The sequence below is a fragment of the Polyodon spathula genome, chromosome 6 (genome assembly GCF_017654505.1).
Source record: "Polyodon spathula isolate WHYD16114869_AA chromosome 6, ASM1765450v1, whole genome shotgun sequence".
NCBI lineage: Eukaryota > Metazoa > Chordata > Actinopteri > Acipenseriformes > Polyodontidae > Polyodon > Polyodon spathula.
Genome location: NC_054539.1, coordinates 27489704 through 27511191, shown reverse-complemented (window position 1 = coordinate 27511191; position 21488 = coordinate 27489704). Strand labels below are relative to the sequence as shown.

The 21488-nt window shown below is 36.0% G+C and overlaps 2 protein-coding genes across 5 annotated transcripts in view; one reads left to right on the top strand and one right to left on the bottom strand.

The window, feature by feature from the left end:
- The first annotated feature begins 1843 nt into the window (after nt 1-1843).
- angel2 (angel homolog 2 (Drosophila)) lies at nt 1844-14674 on the top strand. 4 transcript variants are annotated; one of them, XM_041252693.1, is made up of 10 exons: nt 1844-2151; nt 4340-4836; nt 6799-7046; nt 7737-7806; nt 8369-8790; nt 9340-9457; nt 9596-9674; nt 10287-10298; nt 11948-12111; nt 12684-14674. In XM_041252693.1, the coding sequence occupies exons 2-10, from the start codon at nt 4347-4349 to the stop codon at nt 12836-12838; spliced, it is 1758 nt and encodes a 585-aa protein (XP_041108627.1). In that variant the 5' UTR covers nt 1844-2151; nt 4340-4346; the 3' UTR covers nt 12839-14674. The 4 variants fall into 4 exon arrangements, with proteins under 4 accessions (XP_041108627.1, XP_041108626.1, XP_041108629.1 ...); XM_041252692.1 differs by lacking the exon at nt 1844-2151 and adding an exon at nt 2500-2843; XM_041252695.1 differs by lacking the exon at nt 1844-2151 and adding an exon at nt 2500-2843 and having other exon boundaries at nt 12687-14673.
- Nucleotides 14675-18317: 3643 nt separating this feature from the next.
- Nucleotides 18318-21488, bottom strand: part of LOC121317095 (tubulinyl-Tyr carboxypeptidase 2-like) — a 30332-nt gene continuing 27161 nt past the window's right edge. The window contains exon 7 of the mRNA XM_041252691.1: nt 18318-21371. Coding sequence (XP_041108625.1) covers nt 21299-21371 — 73 coding nt within the window. The 3' untranslated portion in view covers nt 18318-21298. The remainder of the gene's footprint in view (nt 21372-21488) is intronic.

Sequence of the window (21488 nt, the reverse complement as noted above, 5' to 3'; positions counted from 1 at the left end):
TCCATGACCTGAATACCGGCAATGGTAAGCAGGACCACAGGGTTACCAACTCAGGTACAGTCAGGTTAATGCTGGCTGAAAATAAAACAGAGTAAAAAACAAAAGTGCTGCTTACGCCGTGCCCCCACTGCCGCTATGCCGGTCAGCCAGGTTTCCGTCCTAAACTTCGCTGTGCACTGGTGGTCTAAGTTCCCCTGTCACTACACACGTCCCCTTGGGTATGTAACCATATATTTTAATAAACGGTTTATTTCAGGCTGGCTGTCTTCCTCAGCCAAGCTTGCCTGATTTTGATCACTCTTTCCACCACTGGCGTTCCTGCCTGGTCTATGTTTTTACCAGCCTTCTCTGCCAGCGTCTCTATGTATTCTCAATCACAGCCACCCAAATGCACAACCAAGTGCAGTACTTATGGGCCGAGCAACCCCCCAAGGCCTGTCTCTCAACCACTCAGAGAGAGGGAAACCCAACACACCCTCATCCCCACCTCTTCGTGTCACTGCCATGACTGACAGGTGCTGCTGCCCTCTTCCTGCAGCACCATGCTTACATCAGACAGTCAGCACAGATCTTCCCTGTTACATTGGTACATGGGCTTTCGGACTACAGGGTAACACTTTCATATTCTGACATACTTTCCCAGGAGTAGGAACACAGGTACTGTAATCCAGCAGCATACTATCATATAATAACAGCACCACTGGCATTTTATCAGAACTTCTATGCAATACTAGTTCAAAATCCTTTGCTCGTAAACGTCAGGTGAGATAATGAGTTTTCAGGTACTGGATAACTGTTTAATTTGGAAATAAACTGTGACAAGACAGAAGCCCTGCCTGTAAATAGTTTTTTTTTTTTTTGTTTGTTTGTTTTAATAAAGATGTATTATTTTGAATTTAAGTTTGGCAGGGATGGGGTTAATTCCATCCCTGCCAAAATCCATGTGTAGAATCTGGCCTTCCCATTCCATTGCTTGTTGCTTGATTTGCTGTGTTTTGTTCAACCCTTTTATTTTGGTCCTTGTACCTTGTTTATTTATTCCTGTGAGGTTTTTTTTTTTTTTTTTTTTTTTTTTTTAATTAGATGTTCACCCACACGCTTTAACTGCAGCTTTCTGTCTCTGAGTCTCCCTCCTGCCAGTAACTAGCCTTGCCAGTGACGCTACCCTTTCACATGTACTATTTTAATTAACGTTATCATTGGAAATCTCTGTTCACCCTGTTGAAAATTTCAGAAATGGCCAGCACAGGTCAGAGCTCTTAATAGTGATGTTGATGTTGGGTCATATTGGTCATGTTGGTTCTAGAGAAGAAAAAATAAATAAAATCACAAAATGTAAATGTTTTGAATGTAAAATTATAAAGTCAAGCTTATTGGTTTAAAACTGTACTGGAGGTTTTAAATACCATATGTGTGTTCATCAAGAAACGAATAAATGCATTTTCTAGTGGTCAGCAGGACATTCACAAGATATGTTCTAAGGACATTAATGGGAAATTACCTCACAGTAAGGACACAATAAATGCATTATGTGAGCCTTACATATTACCGTTATATATTAATGGCACTAATTGTATATTAAACCAACCTTTTTTTCTATTGCTGCAAAAAAAGATTTAACCCACACAATAAGACAGCAACAGCTGTGGGTGGATGTTGATGGAACAGCAGGAGACCTTGTGTTCGTGTAAATACAGCTCATTCAATGCATTAAAAAAAAAAGAAAGAAAAACAGTATTTTTTTTTTCATTAGTATATTTTCCCTTGGATAGTGATCACTATCACAAAGGCGAACACATGAAGTCTACATGGTAGCAGGCTGCGGAAGCTGTTGGATGTCCTGAGCAGAATGACCTTGTCTACTCTGCTCAGCTCATTTAACTTCAGTGGGGTCTAACTAGTAATATCACAAAACCTTCTGCTGCTTAAAACATCGTTCATGCTCTTTGAAACGAGTGCAGCACAAACCATTGATGTAATTGCATTTCTGCTTTGAAAAGAAGGCGGATACTCTTGGGGGAGAAATCGTATGAAAGCGTATGAATGCTGCAACGCAAATCATTAGCGTAATTCACAGTCGCCTCACCTAATCTATGTCGAAAAAGCAGGCATCGGTAATAAAAAAAAGTCAACTGATTATCTAAAGTACAGGTATGTAGAGTTGTTTTGTTTTGTTTTTTTAGTAATAATTTTTTTTTTTTTTCAAAATTACGAACGCTTAACCTTTTGTCTTATTTTGTACACTAGCTACATATGGTTAAATTGTGTGTGTTCTAGTCAAAATTGACATATTGCAACTTTTTTTTTTTTTAAATATTATTTGTTATTGTTGAGTTCTTATATGATCTATTGATCTGTAGTCTGTTACGGTGTTTGTTCTTTTTATACCCTTTTGTTTGCCGTAGTTGTTTATTTTAAAAAAAAGGTGGGGAGGCGTGGGGGGAATTGTAGTTTATGCGAATCGTTTTGATAATGTTGGCGATTGATGTTTATTAAAAAAAAAAAAAACTACATCTCCCAGAGTGAAATCGGGGATTAGCCGGTTTCTGGTTCAATATACGATGCAGCCGCAGTTCTTCAAACACTGAGACCAGCACGGGTTATCCTGATCCTGGTCAGTGAGGAACGTCATACTGGGGATTGGCTTGAGGCCTTTGGTGAAAAATTCTCGTACAAACCAATATGGGAGCTGTTTACTGAATATTTTTTAAACTTTTTAAAATGGCCGAGTAACAATAAATTGCTTATATATACGCAAACGACTGCCGTAAACATTAATTAAACGACAGGGGATTTTATTTGAAATACAGTAAAAGAAATGCATACAAGTATTTTCTCGCATGGTAAGTAAAGCGTATTTGTGATGTTTCTCAGACTTTAATGAAACTCGCCACTTTTGTATGACTAATGTGTTGTGCAGTGCGAGACTTAAAACAGTATTATTGGTTGTATTTTATTTATTTGTTATAGCAATTTATTTACAATTTGTCATGGGTTTTTTATGGCACGGTAAGTATGCTCGTTATTGGGAACACATTCACGATAAGTTGTTTATTTTGCTTTGAGAGGCTGAAAAACATACGTAAATAATGTTGTCCAAATAGCTCGACTGCGTTGGATGAAGACTGAAGCAAAACACGCGAGGCTGAAGTTGGCATCTTATTCGCCTGTTTTTTTATTCAGACTTTGATCTGCTCCAAACTAAATGATTGGCTTTGTATTTAAGGGGTTAAAATCACGTTGGACTGAAAATTTGTCGGTGGATATTTAGGTGCTCCTAAACAATATGCGTTTCTTTTTTGCTCAGCCCAACACTGATTTCATGGTAGTAGTATTGCTATTAGTAGTCGTCGCAGTATAGTCGTACTGGTAGTAAAATTACATGTTTGTAACATTGACTCTTAAGTGAAAGAAATGAATCTGTAAGTTAAGTGTTAAACCTTTGTTACATTGATAATGTTGCTTAATTACCACGAGGCAGCATGACGATACAATAGTAAAATGCACATTTAATATTTTTATTTACATTATATTTATATGGGAGCTCAGATATTTAGATTAAAATGCAGAACTAGAGAGACTAAATATTAGTTGACTTAAGCACACAGGACAGATCGATACTCCGCGCATAACATGTTATTAAACCGAGGTGATGAACTGTTTTCATTGAAAGAAAGGTGTCTTTACAAGTCATTCTTTTTTAAAGAATGACTTGTACAGTGCCTATAGAAAGTCTATACCCCCCTGAACTTTTTTCATGCATTTAAATGAGGATTTTCTTTCCCACTTATCTACACACTATACTCCACACCGTTAAGGGGAAATATATATAAAAAATACAAAACTGAAAGATCATAATTGGGTAAGGCTCCAAGGGATATTCAAGGTTTCAATTGTCTCCACTAGGTGTCTCATATGTATTAGAAAACAAAATGAAAGTCACTCAGTCCTTAAATGTAAAAAGCTAGCCACAAATCAACTAACCAAGGATCTATTGTAAGGAAAAATGTATGCTGTGTCGGTGCTGGATAAGTAGTGTTTTAAATATACTTTAATCTTATTAAACCATCAATATATATGCAATAAATGGTCTTGGTCTATTTGAATTAAAAGGTAGTACATACACCACAGTGTATACTAGTAACTAGGTTCATAATTGCCAGCTGTTTTGGAAATCCCATTAATACCATCACAGACTTCATGAATTAAGATGTTAATAAATAAATAAATAAAAATAATTAAAAGTAGTAAGGTTTAAACAGGTAATTTGTAAATGATGCCTGGTGCATTGACTGGTAAATTTACAAATCTGTACATATGTCTGTAACGTCTTTTTCAGCTGCCCGATGTTCACTCGTAACTTGAATCTCCTGGGCAGGAGTTGGTTCACCCAAACAGAGGTCTCCCATAACAGCTGGAGGAGCCCATACCTGTGTAGCCCTGCATGGTGGACTGGCCTGCCCCCTTGGATGCAACAATCATACCACAGTGGATCCCATTCTATGAATTTCAAGCCCCTGAGCTGTAGCTGTGGCTCTGTCTGGAGCAGATCACCCAGACAGAAATTTTGTCAGGTGGCACCCTTTCACAGTTCCAGTGGTCTTATGGAGCTTTGGGACAGTGAACCCGAGTTCAAAAGGAGATGCAAGGATGAGAGGCCCAGGGAGGCACTCGGACACAGAGGATGGAATTCCTCTTACAGGGCAGACAGCCGAACACAAAACCTCCATTCATTTTCTCAGAATGGACCTGCGGAACCAATTACTTCAGGCAACAGTCAAACGACACCAGAGCAAATTAGGAAAAGAAGAGGAACTGTTGGCTACGCATATGCAGGTTATTTTTATAGGGGCTGCAAAGCTTCTGTACCATTTGGTGTCTTATATAAATTGTGTAGTCTTTTGTGTTCTACAGTAGCTTGTAAAGTAGTCGAGAGAGCTTGTGATGTTTAAAGTGCACATTTTAAAAGACAACACATGTAAACAAAAACTACTGTATGAAACACAAACTGTCCAACTTGTACTGTAATCTTGTTTTTGTGGTGTGTCTGTAGTTTTTGTTTACATTTGTTAATATATATTTTTTCTATGTTTTACTCTGGCATAATGAAAGCATTTTGTATTTCTCACCTGAATTTGCAGCATGCCAGTTTTCTTTTAAATGTACATCTTAAACCTAACAAACCCACTCAAACATCTTACAAAATATCACAATACTGTTCAACAAAAACATAATGCGGATTAAATGCTGTTTAAATTATTTACAGTACTGTGAAACCTAAGAAGAAATGTAGTTGTAAAAGATCCTATGAGTTCTTTATGTCGTGTGTGTTGCTTTGTCAGGGTCCCCAGTATGAGCAGCTATTGCTTACTATTAACAGGCATGACAACATTTGAAACTGGTTTCTGTTCTGTTTGCTTTATTCATAAAGGGGACTAGAAAGCTTGCTACTAATAGAAAATGCAGTCACAAAAGTATTGGCACCCTATGCTTATTATACCATAATTCAGTAACAGATTAAGGAGATGCATTTACTGAACTTTATCCACTTCTTAATAAAACAAAAGGCAAAATACACAATTTCTAGTAATTAACAAATAATCTTTAACAAAACGTATTTAATTTATAATAATTGTTCATGACAAAAGTATTGGCACCCCAGATCTAATATTTAGTGTGCTCTACTTTTGCTTCTGTTACGGCTTTCTTAACTAGCATGTGACGTCTTGTCTGTGAAATCTGGGCACTTTCTGTCTTGCCTATTTCCTTCAGCTCAGACAGCTTGGATACGTCTGGATATTGCAGAACTTTTATTTAGAAATTGTCTTATTCCCAAATCAAATCGCTACACTGTTGGGTTAAAAGCATTTCTAAATGGAGCTGGTTGATCCAGCCTGCCCTGTTTTACTGCATTACCAGTAATTGAGCATATGAAAATAAGTAAATATAGTACATTGGAATACAGATTAGCTGGGGTGAGCCTCTCCTATATATATATATATGCTCATGCTATAACTGTTAAGACAACAGATTTTTATACATAATGTAATAAAAATAACGCTAGGAGTCAGGACCCAGAGGGCTTTGACTCTTTATGACTTTACTGATGACTGTACATCAACAAAAGGTTATAGTCAATTAAATTAATGTTTGAAAATGCCAATATTTAGTTGAAAATAAATTAGAAAACAGACACAAGGATCTAGCTCTGATGATTCTTCTACCTGCTGTAGCTGTAATTTTCTTTGGACATCCACTTCTTTCAAGCATTTTAGTGCAATTTGTCCTGTGGTGGTACTTGATTATTTCTCTGATTGTGGATTTTGGTATTCCATATTTCTCTGATACTGTTCTGTAGCATTTCCTTTTATTGTTTTTCTCAAACGTGAATCCAACTCCTTTATCTTGAACACTTGCTGTGTTCCCAAAGTGATGTTCTTCAACAGATGTTGGAAATAATTACCTCTTTTTCTGGCTATTGACTTTACAATGCAGCTTAATTACTGGGTAAGGGTTTTTAATCCAAAAAATTTATTTAAAATGTTTTTTTTTTAATTTTTTAATGTAAAGGTGACATTGTTATGAACAAATATTTCAAGTTACTTAAGTGCTTTTTTTTTTTTTTATAAAGATTAAACTATCAGAAATTGTATTTTGGTCTTTGTCATATTACTTGGTGGATAATGTTCATTAAATGACTGTATTTAACATGTTTTCTTGAATGATCTTATAGTAAGTGTAGGGTGCGGATACTTTTGTCTGCAACTGTAATTGTAATTTTCTGTCTTTGTTTTCCAGGACGAATACAAAGACACTGGGAAGATTTCTTGCAATACAAAGAAAAATCAAGACCGCATGCAGAAGTGTACATTGTTGACGGGGGAAAAAGGGAAGAATTTGACTTTACAGTCATGTCTTACAACATCCTTTCTCAACACTTGTTGGAGGATAATGCACACTTGTACAAGCACTGCAGACGTCCAATATTACACTGGGGTCATAGATTCCCCAACATTGAGCAGGAACTCAAACAACACAATGCAGATGTGAGTTTAAAAAAAAAAAACAAAAAAAAAACATCCTTGTGTAACATTCCCACAGACCTATACTTCCGGTTTCACAAACTGCACCTGTACACAATGTTACCTCAGTGTGTCAGGGTCTGTGAAACGCACTCTACTACAGTGGTCGGCAAATGGCGGCCTGTGGGCTAAATCCGGCCCGTGGACAGGTGTCGTCTGGCAGATGCTTCCTGGCAGGGCTGAATCGAGGGCTGAGCTGAACTTCATTTTAATATTAAAAACCATTTAGAAATACCAAGAGAAATTCATGACAAGTGTTTTGACAAGAAGTCTCTTTCAACAATGAAGACATTAAAAAAGACTGAAAATCTAGATGTTTGTAATTAAATTGGATTATTTTAGTATTTCTAAATTAAGCACTATTCATGTTTTAATAGTTATGGATATTTAATTGCAGTAAAGTATTCATATTTGGGTCATTCCAAGAGAAAACTCTGCAGGACGGAAGTTGCCAGTCTGGTCTAAAATGTGCCTTTCTTCAGTGCAGGAATGCGATTTAGGGATGTATCATAATTTAACTACATCTAATAAACATCTACTGTTTAGTATTCAGGTTATTATTATTATTTTTTTTAAGATATGTGGTTTCATTTTGCAGAATGTTTATTTACAATGCTTTTAATTATGCAGCATTTAAAATTGTTTTTTTCATAGATTTTGTGTCTGCAAGAAGTTCAAGAGGATCACTACGAAACCCAGATCAAACCAAGTCTAGAGTCCTTAGGTACCTCCTTGTTATATATTGCTAAGCGGTTAAATTGCCAAGACTATTTTGGCAACCCATTCCCAGAATGTATGTTGATAAAAACATAGAATAAAAAAGGTATAATATACAGAATAAAGATCTTCATCACACCTTAAACTGGGATATCAAACAAGGTCTGCATGGTAACAAAGACCCAGTTTTGCATGGAAATGGGGATAATTGTTTTAATTAACAAAATCCTTTTTTGCAGTTACATCTCAAATTGAAACATTTGTTGTGCGCATCTCAAATCATTGTGAAAATGTTATTGATTTCAGAAGTACTAACAGTTTATATCTGATTGCCATCAAGATGGGCACTAGATTCTGTAGATTTTGATCACTAGAGGGAGCAGTTGGTTTTTCTTGAGGTTTTTATGTACACTATCAAAAGGTTTTATTTTACCTGTTCATATGTACTGGATTAATCAGTAAATTGATAAATATGTTTAGCTTCATCTGCTTAGAGCAGCTTTTGTATTTTGTGATTTTAAAATACAGTACTTGGAAAGATAACTTGCTTGGCTTTCTTTCCACTATAGGTTACCACTGCGAATACAAGATGCGGACAGGTAGAAAACCTGATGGCTGTGCCATTGGTTTCAAGCAATCTAAATTTTCCCTTGTATCAAGTCACCCGGTTGAGTTTTTCCGTCATGGCATCCCACTGTTAGACAGGGACAATGTGGGACTGATTCTGCTGCTGAAACCTGCAGCTACACAGAGCCCTGCCCCCAGTATCTGTGTGGCCAACACTCATCTGCTGTATAACCCCAGACGAGGAGACATCAAGCTGACCCAGCTAGCAATGCTGCTGGCAGAGATCGGTCGAGTCTCTGTTCAAGAAGATGGCAGCTGCTGCCCCATCATCCTCTGTGGTGACTTCAACTCCGTGCCAGGTTCACCGCTCTACAGTTTTGTGAAAGAAGGGAAACTGGATTATGAAGGACTTCTTATTAGCAAGGTAACTTTTTTTTTTTTTTTTTTTTTAATGGACAAGGGTGTATGGGGAATTTTGCCTATGTGACATCCAAAAATCTTTACTATTGAAGTTGTTTCACCTTTAATTGAACTACAATAGGGTATGTTTGCACAGATTAACTTGTCAGTTGCTACATACTTGTTGTTTTTGCCAAGTGTGTAGAATCCATTGTAGGCCCACATGTGCAGTTTTGCTAATTAAGGTCCTCTTTAAACAACTTCAGTATTCAGTATGTTATTTACCATTATAAACTGATAAATATTACAAGATAATGGTGCTCACATTTTAAAAATAAATAAATAAATGAAATGTGCGGTAGGGAAAATGAGCAAAACTCTCCATGTGGGCCTACATAGGATTCGATACATTTTGGAATTTAACATTCCAAATCATACCAACAACATTTGGGTATAAAAGCCGACCAGTTTTTTTTCATCCAATTCCCAAACCATTTACCTTAATCTATTCTCAAATCTATTGTAGTGGTTTACTGTATAGACCTTATCGTATAATTATTTATTTTTCCTTCAGATTTCTGGACAAGAACAGACTCCTCGAGGCCAGCGTATGTTGTCTGTGCCCCTTTGGCCTAAAAGCCTTGGGATATCTTGCCGCTGTCAATATGAAACTGGATACAATAGCAATACAGGTTAATAATAACTTTAATGTACCACTCGTATGGCTGCATTTCTCATAAGCCAAGTTGGTTTGTTATTGCCCTAAATACAATGTCATTTTCTTTTTGTTGACACACCCTTTATTAATGGCACATTTCTCATCATTGCAGACAAATCCACTGAAGATACAGTAGACAATTTTAATGTGCCTTCAGCTGTCAGTCAAGATAAATCATCTCCAAGTGAAAAGTAGGTTTTGGTTTGTTTAATATGTTATGGTGAAGAGGGGAAATTGGAACACATGATTTTTTATGTAATGAATAGGGGGAAAAGACATTGAGCAAAAAACTTGGAATGTCAAATGTGCTTTATTTTTTTACTTCTTTCCCAATGCTAGCATGTTTGTATAGTTGGTATAGTGATATTTTTAGGTCTAGCAATGATATTCCCCTTTTGTATTTTAAATGAATTTGTTGTTAGAACACTGTAGTTTGTTGCATATGTCAACTGCACTTGTGAACTTTGACCATGTAATCTCAACCTTGCCACATATTGCTATATAACAGTTCTGTATGAATTTGGGAATCTACACATAACCTGTGCCTCTTATTCTTATGTGCAAATTTTTTGATATCTAATCATGTTGACTTGTGACCAGGATGGCCACCATGTTGGGGGTCGTATGACCTTTTGGTTTCCAGATGATAAATACCTAATGCCTCAATATATTGGCTTCATACTTGGTACACACATGTATTCTGTGATTCCTTATCTGGTTTAATTGTGGGTGGTATGCAAGAAAAATTAACCCTTTCCTGACCCTTTTTTTTTTTTTTTTTTTTTTTTGCAATGACGCCTCAGAGACCATTTGAGGTAGGGACTTCATATTTACCAGGTTATATACACTCAGCGCTTGGGTATACGACACTCAGGTACACGTCAAGCGCATTTTACCATCCTTGTGTTAAGAACAAATCAGTTCCCATTATTGTGCAACATATTAACGCACTTTCTTGTTACACATGATTTCAGACTCCGTCATCAGTTTTCTAGTACAAAGCCCATCTCTTCAATGTTAACATTTATTTGTTTAACTATCACAGCCCGTGTTTTTTTTTTCTTCATGCATGCGCAGATCAGTCTGTCTTTATTGTGCAGTTAACACAGCACTGCATCTAGTTTCACATGAAATGCAGCAACAACAAAGCGAGCGAGACCAACTATTGTAATGTAAAACAGTTAATCATTAAACCGGTTTAGATAGTGTGATGTATTTAAAATTTATGATCTTTAGTTGCTTTTGTGCATTTTCATTTGTAAGTGAACTGTGACATTAGGGCCTTATCAATCACTATATTCTGCAATTTTGACTACTGACTTTGGATACTGTTTTAATTACGGAAACTTTTTTTTTTTTTTTTTTTTTCTTTTGTTAGGTTGCATTGCTTTTTATGTTTTACGCAGTTCTGTGCATGGGTAACCTTTTGGTTTAATTTTGCTGTTGGGTCTTTAATTGGGAATTTTACATCCTTTAAATCCGGTGTGTATTGTAGCAGTATGTACTGTATTACAGTCCACATGTCCACTGTCTCTTGGCAAGTGATATTTTCAGAATCAGATCGTTATGAATTAAAATACTACTTCTGTTGAAAATATAGTATTGTACCAACAACAGTACATCTAAATGGAAGCCTACCTTATTTTAAAATAGTCCTTTCAGCTGTGCATTGTTGACATTATATCTTTTTTGTGTTCCCTGAAAAACAGCAAAGGATTGGAACAGGCCAAAATTAAATAATTAGATATGCGTCACACTCTTTTAACCGTCACCAAAGTCATAATAGGGTCGGATATGCGAGTGCTGACTGTAAAGCCTTCATGCTAAATGTGTTCCTGACCATGGAATTGACATCTGACTTAATATGGCTTCCATATTGAGGTCATGTGACTCTTGATGTTACAGCTGCAGAGACAGTACACTTTGAGTTATTGTCTTAATGCTACACACTGTACCCATTACTAGTGCTGTCCAGTAGCTTTAAACATTAAATGTGGTCCAGTGAGCATTTTTTAACTGTGTTAGTGCCTCATTGTCTTTTTAACCTCTTTTTCACATTTACATTTTACTTTGTCATATTTGATCTGGTATGACTGAGGATTGATATCGCTCTGATGTGACACTGAGGATTGATGTCGCTCTGATGTGACACTGGGGATTGATGTCGATCTGATGTGACACTGGGGATGGTTTGTTCTTGTTCACAAACTCTCATTTCTAGTTTTATATTGTGTTAAGCACATTGTGAACAGCTTGTGAACAGTTGTGGGAAGCTAGAGGACTGCAGTGCAATTCACTGAATTGTTTAATCTTTGAGAAGAAGTACTGCTCGTAAACATTTTGTTACTTTTTGCTTGATTTGAATCTTTTAATGATAAATAATCTTACAAGCCTTAAGAGTCTGGATAAAACGGTATATAACACATATAGTATTTATTTTTGTTTCTTTTTATGTGTATTAAAGGGTTCGGTCAAGTATTGAACACCAGTTTAACTTGACCTCAGTTTACTCCCATTACCTGTCAGAGGGCGGGAGGCCAGAGATAACAACTTGTCACTCCAAGACAGCCACTACTGTGGATTACATTTTCTACTCTGCAGCCAAAGATGATCTCCCTGTAGAAGCAGGTAAAAAGAAATAATGGCACAGGCTGGCTAAGATGGTGTCAGTGCTTGCTGGGCATGTAAGCAAGGATTTTTATGTCCAGTTGGTAAACGCAGCTACGGGAGCAAGGTGACCAGTAACAGATATTGGAAAGCAATGACTTGGCTGTAGGCATGCCACTTGCCACAATAGTCCATCTCTGCTACATTTGCTGAGGATTGAGAGGAAGAATTACTTTTAAAAATTTAAGAACTTAAATATCTATAGTGTATAAGGCGTGTGTGTGTAGAGTTGGCTTCTGTATAAAATGCATGTGGATGGAATAATTGCCAAACTCAAAGGAAACCTGTAAGAGGCTTACCTGTAAGCAGCTATCACTGGGGAAACACACCTCCACTGTCTCTCTCTTGTAATAATGACATGTTCACCCTGTTAGTTTTTATTTTTTTTCATGATTTACCCTTTTACCTCGTGGCTACTATCTGTAAATGTGAACTACTCATTGATAAACAGATTACAGTGCCAAGGATGAGAATAGAGAGGTAACAGAATAAAAAATACTACACTGATCACTGAGCTGTCTTTTTTCTTCCAGCAGGGGGCAGCACAAACCACAATGGCCAGTTGCAAGTTCTTGCCAGGCTATCTCTTCTCAGTGAAAATGAATTGTGGCCTGTTAATGGACTGCCGAATGAGCACAACTCCTCTGATCACCTGCCTTTGTTGGCCAAATTTAGACTGCTGCACTAACATAATGAGCCTCATGCTGTGCGTTTACTTTGTACTTTCCAACTAACCAAAACCATGCAAACAGTGTAAAGTGTTCTTGTGTTATTGTTTTCTGGGTTTTTTGTTTGTTTTACTTTTTTTACTTTGTACAGTATTTGTTAAAGATTTTATTGAATATATTGTGGGTAATTTTAAAGATGCACGAATATAGAGTTGACATAGTTTAGAAGCAAGTGGTAGACACGCTATTTTGAAACCTGGTTCTAAGAATCCAACCTATATTAACAGTATGTCACTTGGTTTGAATAGGTATATTTAGACAGAATATTGATTCCTGTGATTTTTAAGCTGCACAACATTACATTTTTTTCTTGGTGATCCTATGTTTGAAATTTTATGTCATTACCAATATTCTATCCGGTAGGTAGTCCAAGACTAGTGATAATCATGCTTTTTGAAACCAACCATGAAGGTTAAGAAATTGTTGGTCTTTGATTAACTGTCAAGGTAGACTTCGGTTTGTTTATGTCTTCATTGTAGATGCATGTGTCTGTTTTACCGCTGCGCTGTGAAAATGTACAGTAAAAACTTTCCATAGGCTAAACCCCTGTACAGTAGCCAATATGTTTTTATTTATCAAAACTATTCAATCTGGTAATTATTGCTACAAAAACTGCTGCTTTTTGTTTTTCAAAACAAAAATATCAGGGAGTGTAACTACCACTCTAGAATGTAGCCTAGTAAATTAAGCAATCATTTTTAATGAAAAAAAGGATAATTTTAATAAGTTGTCATTTAAGAAGTGAACCATATATCAAAGTACTGTTTTTATAAAAAAAAAAAGTGTATATATAAAAACCTTAAACTATTCTTATTTACATGTGCAGTGCAGTTTGATAATTTAGTTTGATTTGTTACCAGTGAAGTTGCATTTTTCCCTGATCTCTGACGATGCATTACTGTGGATTTTATATGAATGAGCAATGACTTACTTTTAAAAAGTGTAAATTCAGCATCTGCCCTAGCTATTGCTACAGAGCTATAATACGTACCCACCAAACATGGGTTTACTTTAAAACCAGACCACAAAGATAAAATTGCTGACCATGGATGTATCAGTAAAAACAAATTAAAAAAATATTCTGTGTAAAACCTCTCCTATTTTAATGATCTAAAGCTGGGATGTTCAGCTGTGATCCACACAGTCCAGGTTTTGTCCAATCACATACGACAAAATTATGTAAAATAATTGTTTTAAAAGCTTGTTATGAACTGGATAAATACAACAGACTAACCTTGAGCACAATAAAGCTGGACTGTTTAATGTTGAACACTTGTGGTCTTGGAAGCTGAATAATAGTGCAGGTTTTTAATTTAAGATGTGACTGTGTCAAATATGGTGTTTTTAGGGTCTCCTGAGTGGTGCATCCAATAAAGGCGCTCAGTGTGGAGATCGCAGGTTCGAATCCTGTCATTGCCGACTTTGACCTGGAGTTCCTTAGTGGTGGCGCACAAATTGGCCGAGCGCCGCCCGGGTATGGAGGGCTTAGGTTGGCAGGACAATCCACAGTTCACTGCGCACCAGCTACCCGTGGCTGATAGGGCGCCTGTGCGTCTGCAGTGGAGCCATTCAGATCTGTGTTGTCCTCCAGCACTAAAGGATCCGCAGTACGAAAAATTATGGATTGGCAGGAACCCTTTTTCGGAGGACACGCGTTTCATCCTCTGTTCCCCGAGGTCGCCCGGGGGTTGCAGCGGTGTTTTTACCAGTAATAAATTGCTTTGATGTTTCATGAATATGTTGTAACAAGAGAAAATCAAACTGTACATTTCTTTTGTAAATTAGTTCAATAAATTTGACCTTGTGTTGTAATTTGCTAGTTATAATTTCAAGATTTTTAATTTTAACATTAATCTCTAAAGCCATTAAGACCTTATTTCAATGCTTTTGTTTAATCTTGAGGACCCTTGGATCTTTTAAGTTCCCTGTTGTAAACGACAGGATATCCTAGCCAGAGGTTCTGATGGATCTCCTTTTGGCTTAGTGAATTTAATGACCATGGCATGACACTGAGTGTGCCACAGATAGTGGTACCAAGATGTTCACTGCAAAGCAGCAGATTCAGAATCAGTACATCAACTCATTAGTGCAGTGAACTGTAGCGCCATGACCTTTGTTTTCCTGACCCAGTTAGCAAGGAGGAACGTATGTTTCACAGATACTGTTTTTATTTAAAAAAAAAAAAAAAAGTCCATTCTTTGAAGTGGACCCATGCATATGGTGCAAGAAGTACCACTTAAATTTTGCGCCAAGGGTGTTTAATAAAAGTTGGTTAGCAGCAACTAGTACTTTTTTTTTTTTTTTTTTTTTTGTATTTAATAGATACAATAATTTAATAAATTCAGGGTCACAAACGATACCAACAGTTTAATATTCAGTTGGTCATTCTGTTTTAATGCTAGCATGTGTTTTTGTTAGGTTTTGTATTGCCCATTTATGACTTGTTAGGAATCTCTGCCATTCACTTTCTTTGAGGTTCCAAATCCAGTTATTCTGTAATAACACGATGTGGTACAGTTTAGATCAACAAACTTTATGATGAGTCTATAGCCACACCTGCCTGTAGATTTGGTCAATGCAATCTGCAAATAACTGATTCTTTTAGTTAAAATCCAGGACCATAAATTTGGAAGACCAAAACATCTATGCTTGAGGTTTTCAGGTTTTATTTTTGGTTACATGACGTCCCATTAAACTTATTTTGAGCCAATTTTGTTTTCTAATTAAACTCGGAAAAAGCTGATCATTAAAAAAACAATTGCTCTTGTTTTTACCTTCACATCTTGACTGATCCTGATTTATATCAAACAGCCGTGACAAATTAAATGAATTGCTCATCGCTGATCCGAATTGCATTTCATTCTTGCAGTCGTCTACTTTTATCGTTGTGCTTTTATTTTCAATCATTTAACAGAATAGATTTTTTTTTTCAGCATAAAATACCCAGTACAGTGTACTGACAGCAAGTAGCTAAGAAAAAACAAATCTTAAACCCAGTTTTTAATTAATAGTTTTCTCTTTGAGGGTGTAGAGCTTAACAGCTTAACAATTACTAATTAACATTTAAAGGGAGGTAGAAATGTGCAAAATAAAAACCGAAAAGTTCAAGCCCTAAATATATAGTACTGCAGCTCTAACGGCAGAGTGCATATTATGTACTAGGAGACAAGTCTCCCTGCTAGTATAATGACTTTATTTCACATTTTATCCACACAACAGATGTAAAAGATTTAATTGAAATGGTTTTTTTTCTTGATTGCTTTTTTATTGTAAGCATACAGGTTTTGTAGTTTGTGTGTGTACTGCACAGTACTTGCATAACTCCCTGATGTAGTTACAATATGCTCTTTTTTGTTTCTGTAAACAGAGATGGATCTTATGATTGCACCTACTGTTGTTTTTTTGTGTACACACTGGAAGAGCTGTGTTGCATAAAAGCTTAATACTAATTATAAATAGAAAATATAGTCTGACAGAGCAATTAACTCTTATTATGCTTCTTTTACACTGCCAATAACACTGGGTCGCCCAAGGATCATCCACTGAGTGATATAGAGCAGGATCTTAATGTGGGGTATATTATATAGCAATTTTTAATGACTAAACAGGGAGCTCTGGATACTACTTTGAAGGAAGTACAGAGGCAGAGAGGATAAAACTATTTTAACTATACAACTAGAAAGGCAATTCTCAGAATATTAAACTATTTCATAGAACTATCAACTGGTCGTTGTTCATTAAGCAGATCCCTTGCTCACAGAAACTTCCATTTCTAGTTGATTCATGTTGACAAACGAATAACATTTTATCATTTTATTCATTCAGGTCTACTGCAAAAAGCAGAGCATTCTACGCAGACATTACATGGCAAGCACAAAATCTTGTGCAAATGCACCTTATGAAAGCCTGCAGGTTTCTATTATAATGATTTAAATAGTGACATTTCTAAATACTACTGCCTTCTTGCTATATAAGTCTTGCTGTGTTTTTTACACCAGGTATGACATTGGCCCCCTTAGTAATGTTACTAGAAACAATAGTAATACAATTGGTTAACATCTGCCAAAAAGCAGACTTGCACGTTCTGGCACTGTTCAAATATCTGCCGCAGTTTAGATCAACAAACAGATTCCTTAATCTGCGGTTAACACAATTTATTTATGTTCTGCCAGTGGTAAAATATAGGGGTGTGTCCTCATCATGTCCTGGTAATGAATTCCTGTTTATCACTAAAAGACATTCTTACCTAGTATCTAGGAAACTAGATTTCCACATTTCCATAATATATAAAGTGGAACTACCTACTTCTAAAAGCTTGTCCTATTCTTATCAGCAGTTTGCAGTACTTTTTTTTTTTCTGATAGAATTAACCTCTCCTACCTATGATCAACATTTCAATAGGATGTAGTTGAGTGTAGTCTCCAGTCAGATATTGTTCTGAATGTCAGTTAGGTAAATCAATGGAAATGCCCACTACAGTGTAGCTGAACCACTTCTGTAAGGCCTGGGTATTATGTTTGCCATTTTGATCGAGATGATTTATTCAATAGAAAATAGCTGAAGTGGAAGCCTCTGCCACTTGTGCCACTCCTTACAACATTTCCACACCTCAGTGAGTTGGTTGTATTAATTAGAAAACTTTTTATAGCCAGATTATCTTTAAAATAAAAATATGAAACAATAAGTGGTAAATATATCATAGAAAGGAATATAAGAAAAGTCCACTTGAAGCCTGTAAATGAAATCTAATAAAAGCCAATATATTCCTGAAATTATAATTAGGGTACTAAGGGGTAGAAAAATAATACTGAATTCACAGATAGAGTAGGGCATTTCAAATTGTTATGTTGAGTGAAGTTATTAAACTTCGTATACTTTAAGTGTGTGCAAGCAGATGGTGACAAAGGTGTATTTGAATACAAAGCTCACACAGACAGCTGCAGCACATGGTCTCGGATGTAGGATGTCGAGGTGATATTTAAATCAGACTGCATGGAGAAAGCCAGAGGGGTCACAATATGGTACATTCTTGGGACTCCAGACACAAGCAGCATTCACCATTTAGGTTTACTGGACTGTATCCTTGGAGCTTCGATCATCTTTTTCAGGGGGGTCCTGGGGTTGGAAAGCATTAGCAGAAATGATTTATACTGGCAGATATTCAGATACGACTGGGCAACATTCCCTCATTTCAATACTAATGTTATGGTGCTTCATTGTTTAAACTCACGTGTGTTTACCTGTGCTGCCGACATTTCTCGTGTCGCACCTTCTCTTCCTATTCAGACCCTATATGACCCTTGTGGCAATCTTACTCAGTAATTTACACTGCAATTCAGTTGCAATTTGCATACTGGCAATTATAGTGTAAGCTAGTCGCACTAAAAAAGTTTAATTTAACAATAACTAAAACAACATACAACTAGTTTGAATATTTTATTAAAAAGTGTCCTGCGACCTAAAAACATATATAACAAACAGATATAACAATTACTTCACAAAATCCGTTTTTGCAGTCTTGGCTTATTAAGGTCATTCTTCACTTCAAGTAACTAATATTTATTTTTAAAATGTATACATATGACTTTTTGCAAATATTGCTTAATTGTAACATCCTAGTTTAAGCTGAAAGGCAGTCCTGTAATTAAAATTCAATAATAAACAAAGCTACTTTTGAATCACAATTTTGCACACACACATTCTGCACTACAACTGCAATATCAGGACATCCAAAATGAAAGGTCCTAAATGCTAAGCACAATATCGTATTGTTCTTGGCATCTCCTGGTTATTTGTTTCTCACGACGTGCAATTTATGCTAAGAAAATGAAGACAGTTCATGCTTTGCTGATGCCACTTAATTAAACACATTACTGAACTCAAAACTCTCACAGTATGTCAGACTAATGGAAGGTGCATGGGTGTGAATATTAATCCATGGTTCTTAATTCATATCCAGTATTTATATGCCATACTAACTAAAACACAATGTAATGCTTTCTATTTCAAAGTTTTGCATTCCATTTTGCATGCCAGCACTTCATCGGATAACAGACAACATCTGCAGCTATGCTTACTTTTTCTTGTGAGACTGAAAATGTGTTTGATTTTCATAACACTTTAAAATAATGTGGCTACTGAATTCACCTGAATGCTGGTGTGTATAGTAAACAAAGCCCATGTTTAAATGCCTAATTTATTTTACATATTTTTACAAACAGAAATACACCAGCGAGTCTGCATGGTTAGATGTTTGATTCTCATAATTTTGGTATATAAAGGGCCCTATTTTAATGATCTAAAGAGTATAGCAGTAGATCAATTAGACGACTTCACTGGCTGCAAATTCACAACTGTAAGATTTTCATCATAACATTAATAACTTAGCTGAATTCTCTAGTTATACAGATAACATTAAAATACTGACCAGCAGCCATTGCTTTGGAATTTGTTAGTGACAGAACCAGACAATGAGCAAAGCACTTTGGTATTATTTTAAAGTGTTTATTCTAAAACATCACATTACTATTTCATTTTTTCAACGTTAAAAAAGAAAAAAAAAAATTCAGAAAGCCACTTGTTTTCTCCTGTTTAAAAGTCAAATGAAAACACATTTTAGCTTAAACAGTGGGCAATGGCTCAAATTGAAAGTCTTTTCTTTATCATTATTAGCTGCCAATTTGAAAACCTATTTACTTTCCTTTAACAAAATATTTTTTAAAATTGCTCCCTTGTTTAAAAAGATTTGATTTAAAAAGCAGCTATTTTCATTTGCTTTTGATATGATGTAGTTTAATAAGGCATTAAGACCCATTTCATTTCTAGAACTGCTTCAACAAGAACAATCCTTGTATGCAATTACACATTACACATTCTACAAAGACAAAGATTCTTTCACACTGTTAAATGTCACTGTTTAAATACATAGAGGTAAATAGCAATGAAATAAGTATTAACTGGACACACAAACTGTGAGGATTGTATGGACAGTTTTTTTTCTCCCACCCTCTTGAATTGTTTGAACATATAAAAACATTGTCTGAGATAATAGAGGAGACAGTGTTGTCTATAAAGGGCTAATTGAAAACAAGGAGATAGGAGACCCTGTGCTCTAATCTCAGCTCAGCTACATCATTCTCTGAGACAAATTATTTGATCCGGATTTTCAAAATCCTAGTTAAGAGAAAGCATAAACAAGACCTTTCAGTAATTAGGCTGCCTAACTGGAATATCATGTCTAATGTACCGGTAACATTGCTTAGAAGCAACAAATTACAGTAAATAGAATAAATAATACAATAAGAGTTCAACTACAATATTTGTGTGATTAAATTAGTATTACTCAACAGCAATGATACCTTAAACGGCAAGTGATTTTAGCAACAATGAAGCAAGTGAAAAAGGAACAGGCAAATTGTCCGAGCTGAATAATTTTAACAGTATAAAACTAGCAAGAAAATTAGAATAGTGTACCAGATCCCTTCCACAAATTTTTAGCTAGGTTTATACTGTTGACATTGATTTACATCTTTCAGACAATTTCTGTTCAACCTTTCTTTAAAATATAGCTCAATATACTGTATACGGACTGGCCACAAAATTATAGAATGGCCTTAACAGTGGGAAGGACCACGTAGTTGTGTGTCCTGTCCAATTTTGAAGGTTTGTGATTTGGACCATGTCTTGTTTGTCACATGTCCGCGGCCTTCATGTCATGACCTTTGGGACTAGAATTGTGCTTTCAGGTGCTGGTTTTCTGATGAACATTATTGGAAAATGCAGACCCAGTATCGATGGACAAGCTGGGTGCACAGGCACCCACTATCATGTGACGCATAGAGATTCTTCTGATTTCACATGTTTGTAACACAAAACTCCCAACAGCTCATACAGGACCATATATATCTGAATAGTTTACAGAAGGACTTTTTAACTAATTTGTTGGCCATTTACTGTATACAAAAGCTTCTTTTTATACTAACTAACAATAAAATATTTTTAAATTGATACCATTATTTGATTGTTTACCTCCAGTATTGTAACAGTTATGCCACACGTAATTTACAGTGAGGCAGAAACAGAAGGTCTGACAATGTCTTGCCTTAACCTAGAAATGTAATGTAGTGGAATATAGCCATTTCCCAGCCCTATGCTGAAACACATACAATAGCCCACACAGCCTCCTTATAGCACAATTTAATTGAGAATGTTAACAGCCATTACAGCCAACCAAGGAGTTTCTTCAATGTAAGTTTAAAGTTTCCTTGGTGCTTTTTTGACTCGTGTGTAATGTGTTGCCTTACCTCCTGTACACATACCATAAGCAATAAAATAGTCATACGAGATTTAAAACTGACTGGAAGGTAAAGTGCAAGTAGGCACACCATGGAAGATCACAGATTCTGCCCAATGGTCTCCCCTCAGATCCGGATCTGGTAGGCCACGTCATTCAAGGTGCTAAGTTCTGCCGGTTTCTTGTCTATCGCTGCTGGCCTGAAAGAACAGATAAAAACAGATTTTTGTTTTTTAGTTTTTTAATACTGAACCCTTAAAAACTAACAAAAGTAGGCTGCTTTATTTTCTCATATGAAATAATAATTCTTATCTCCC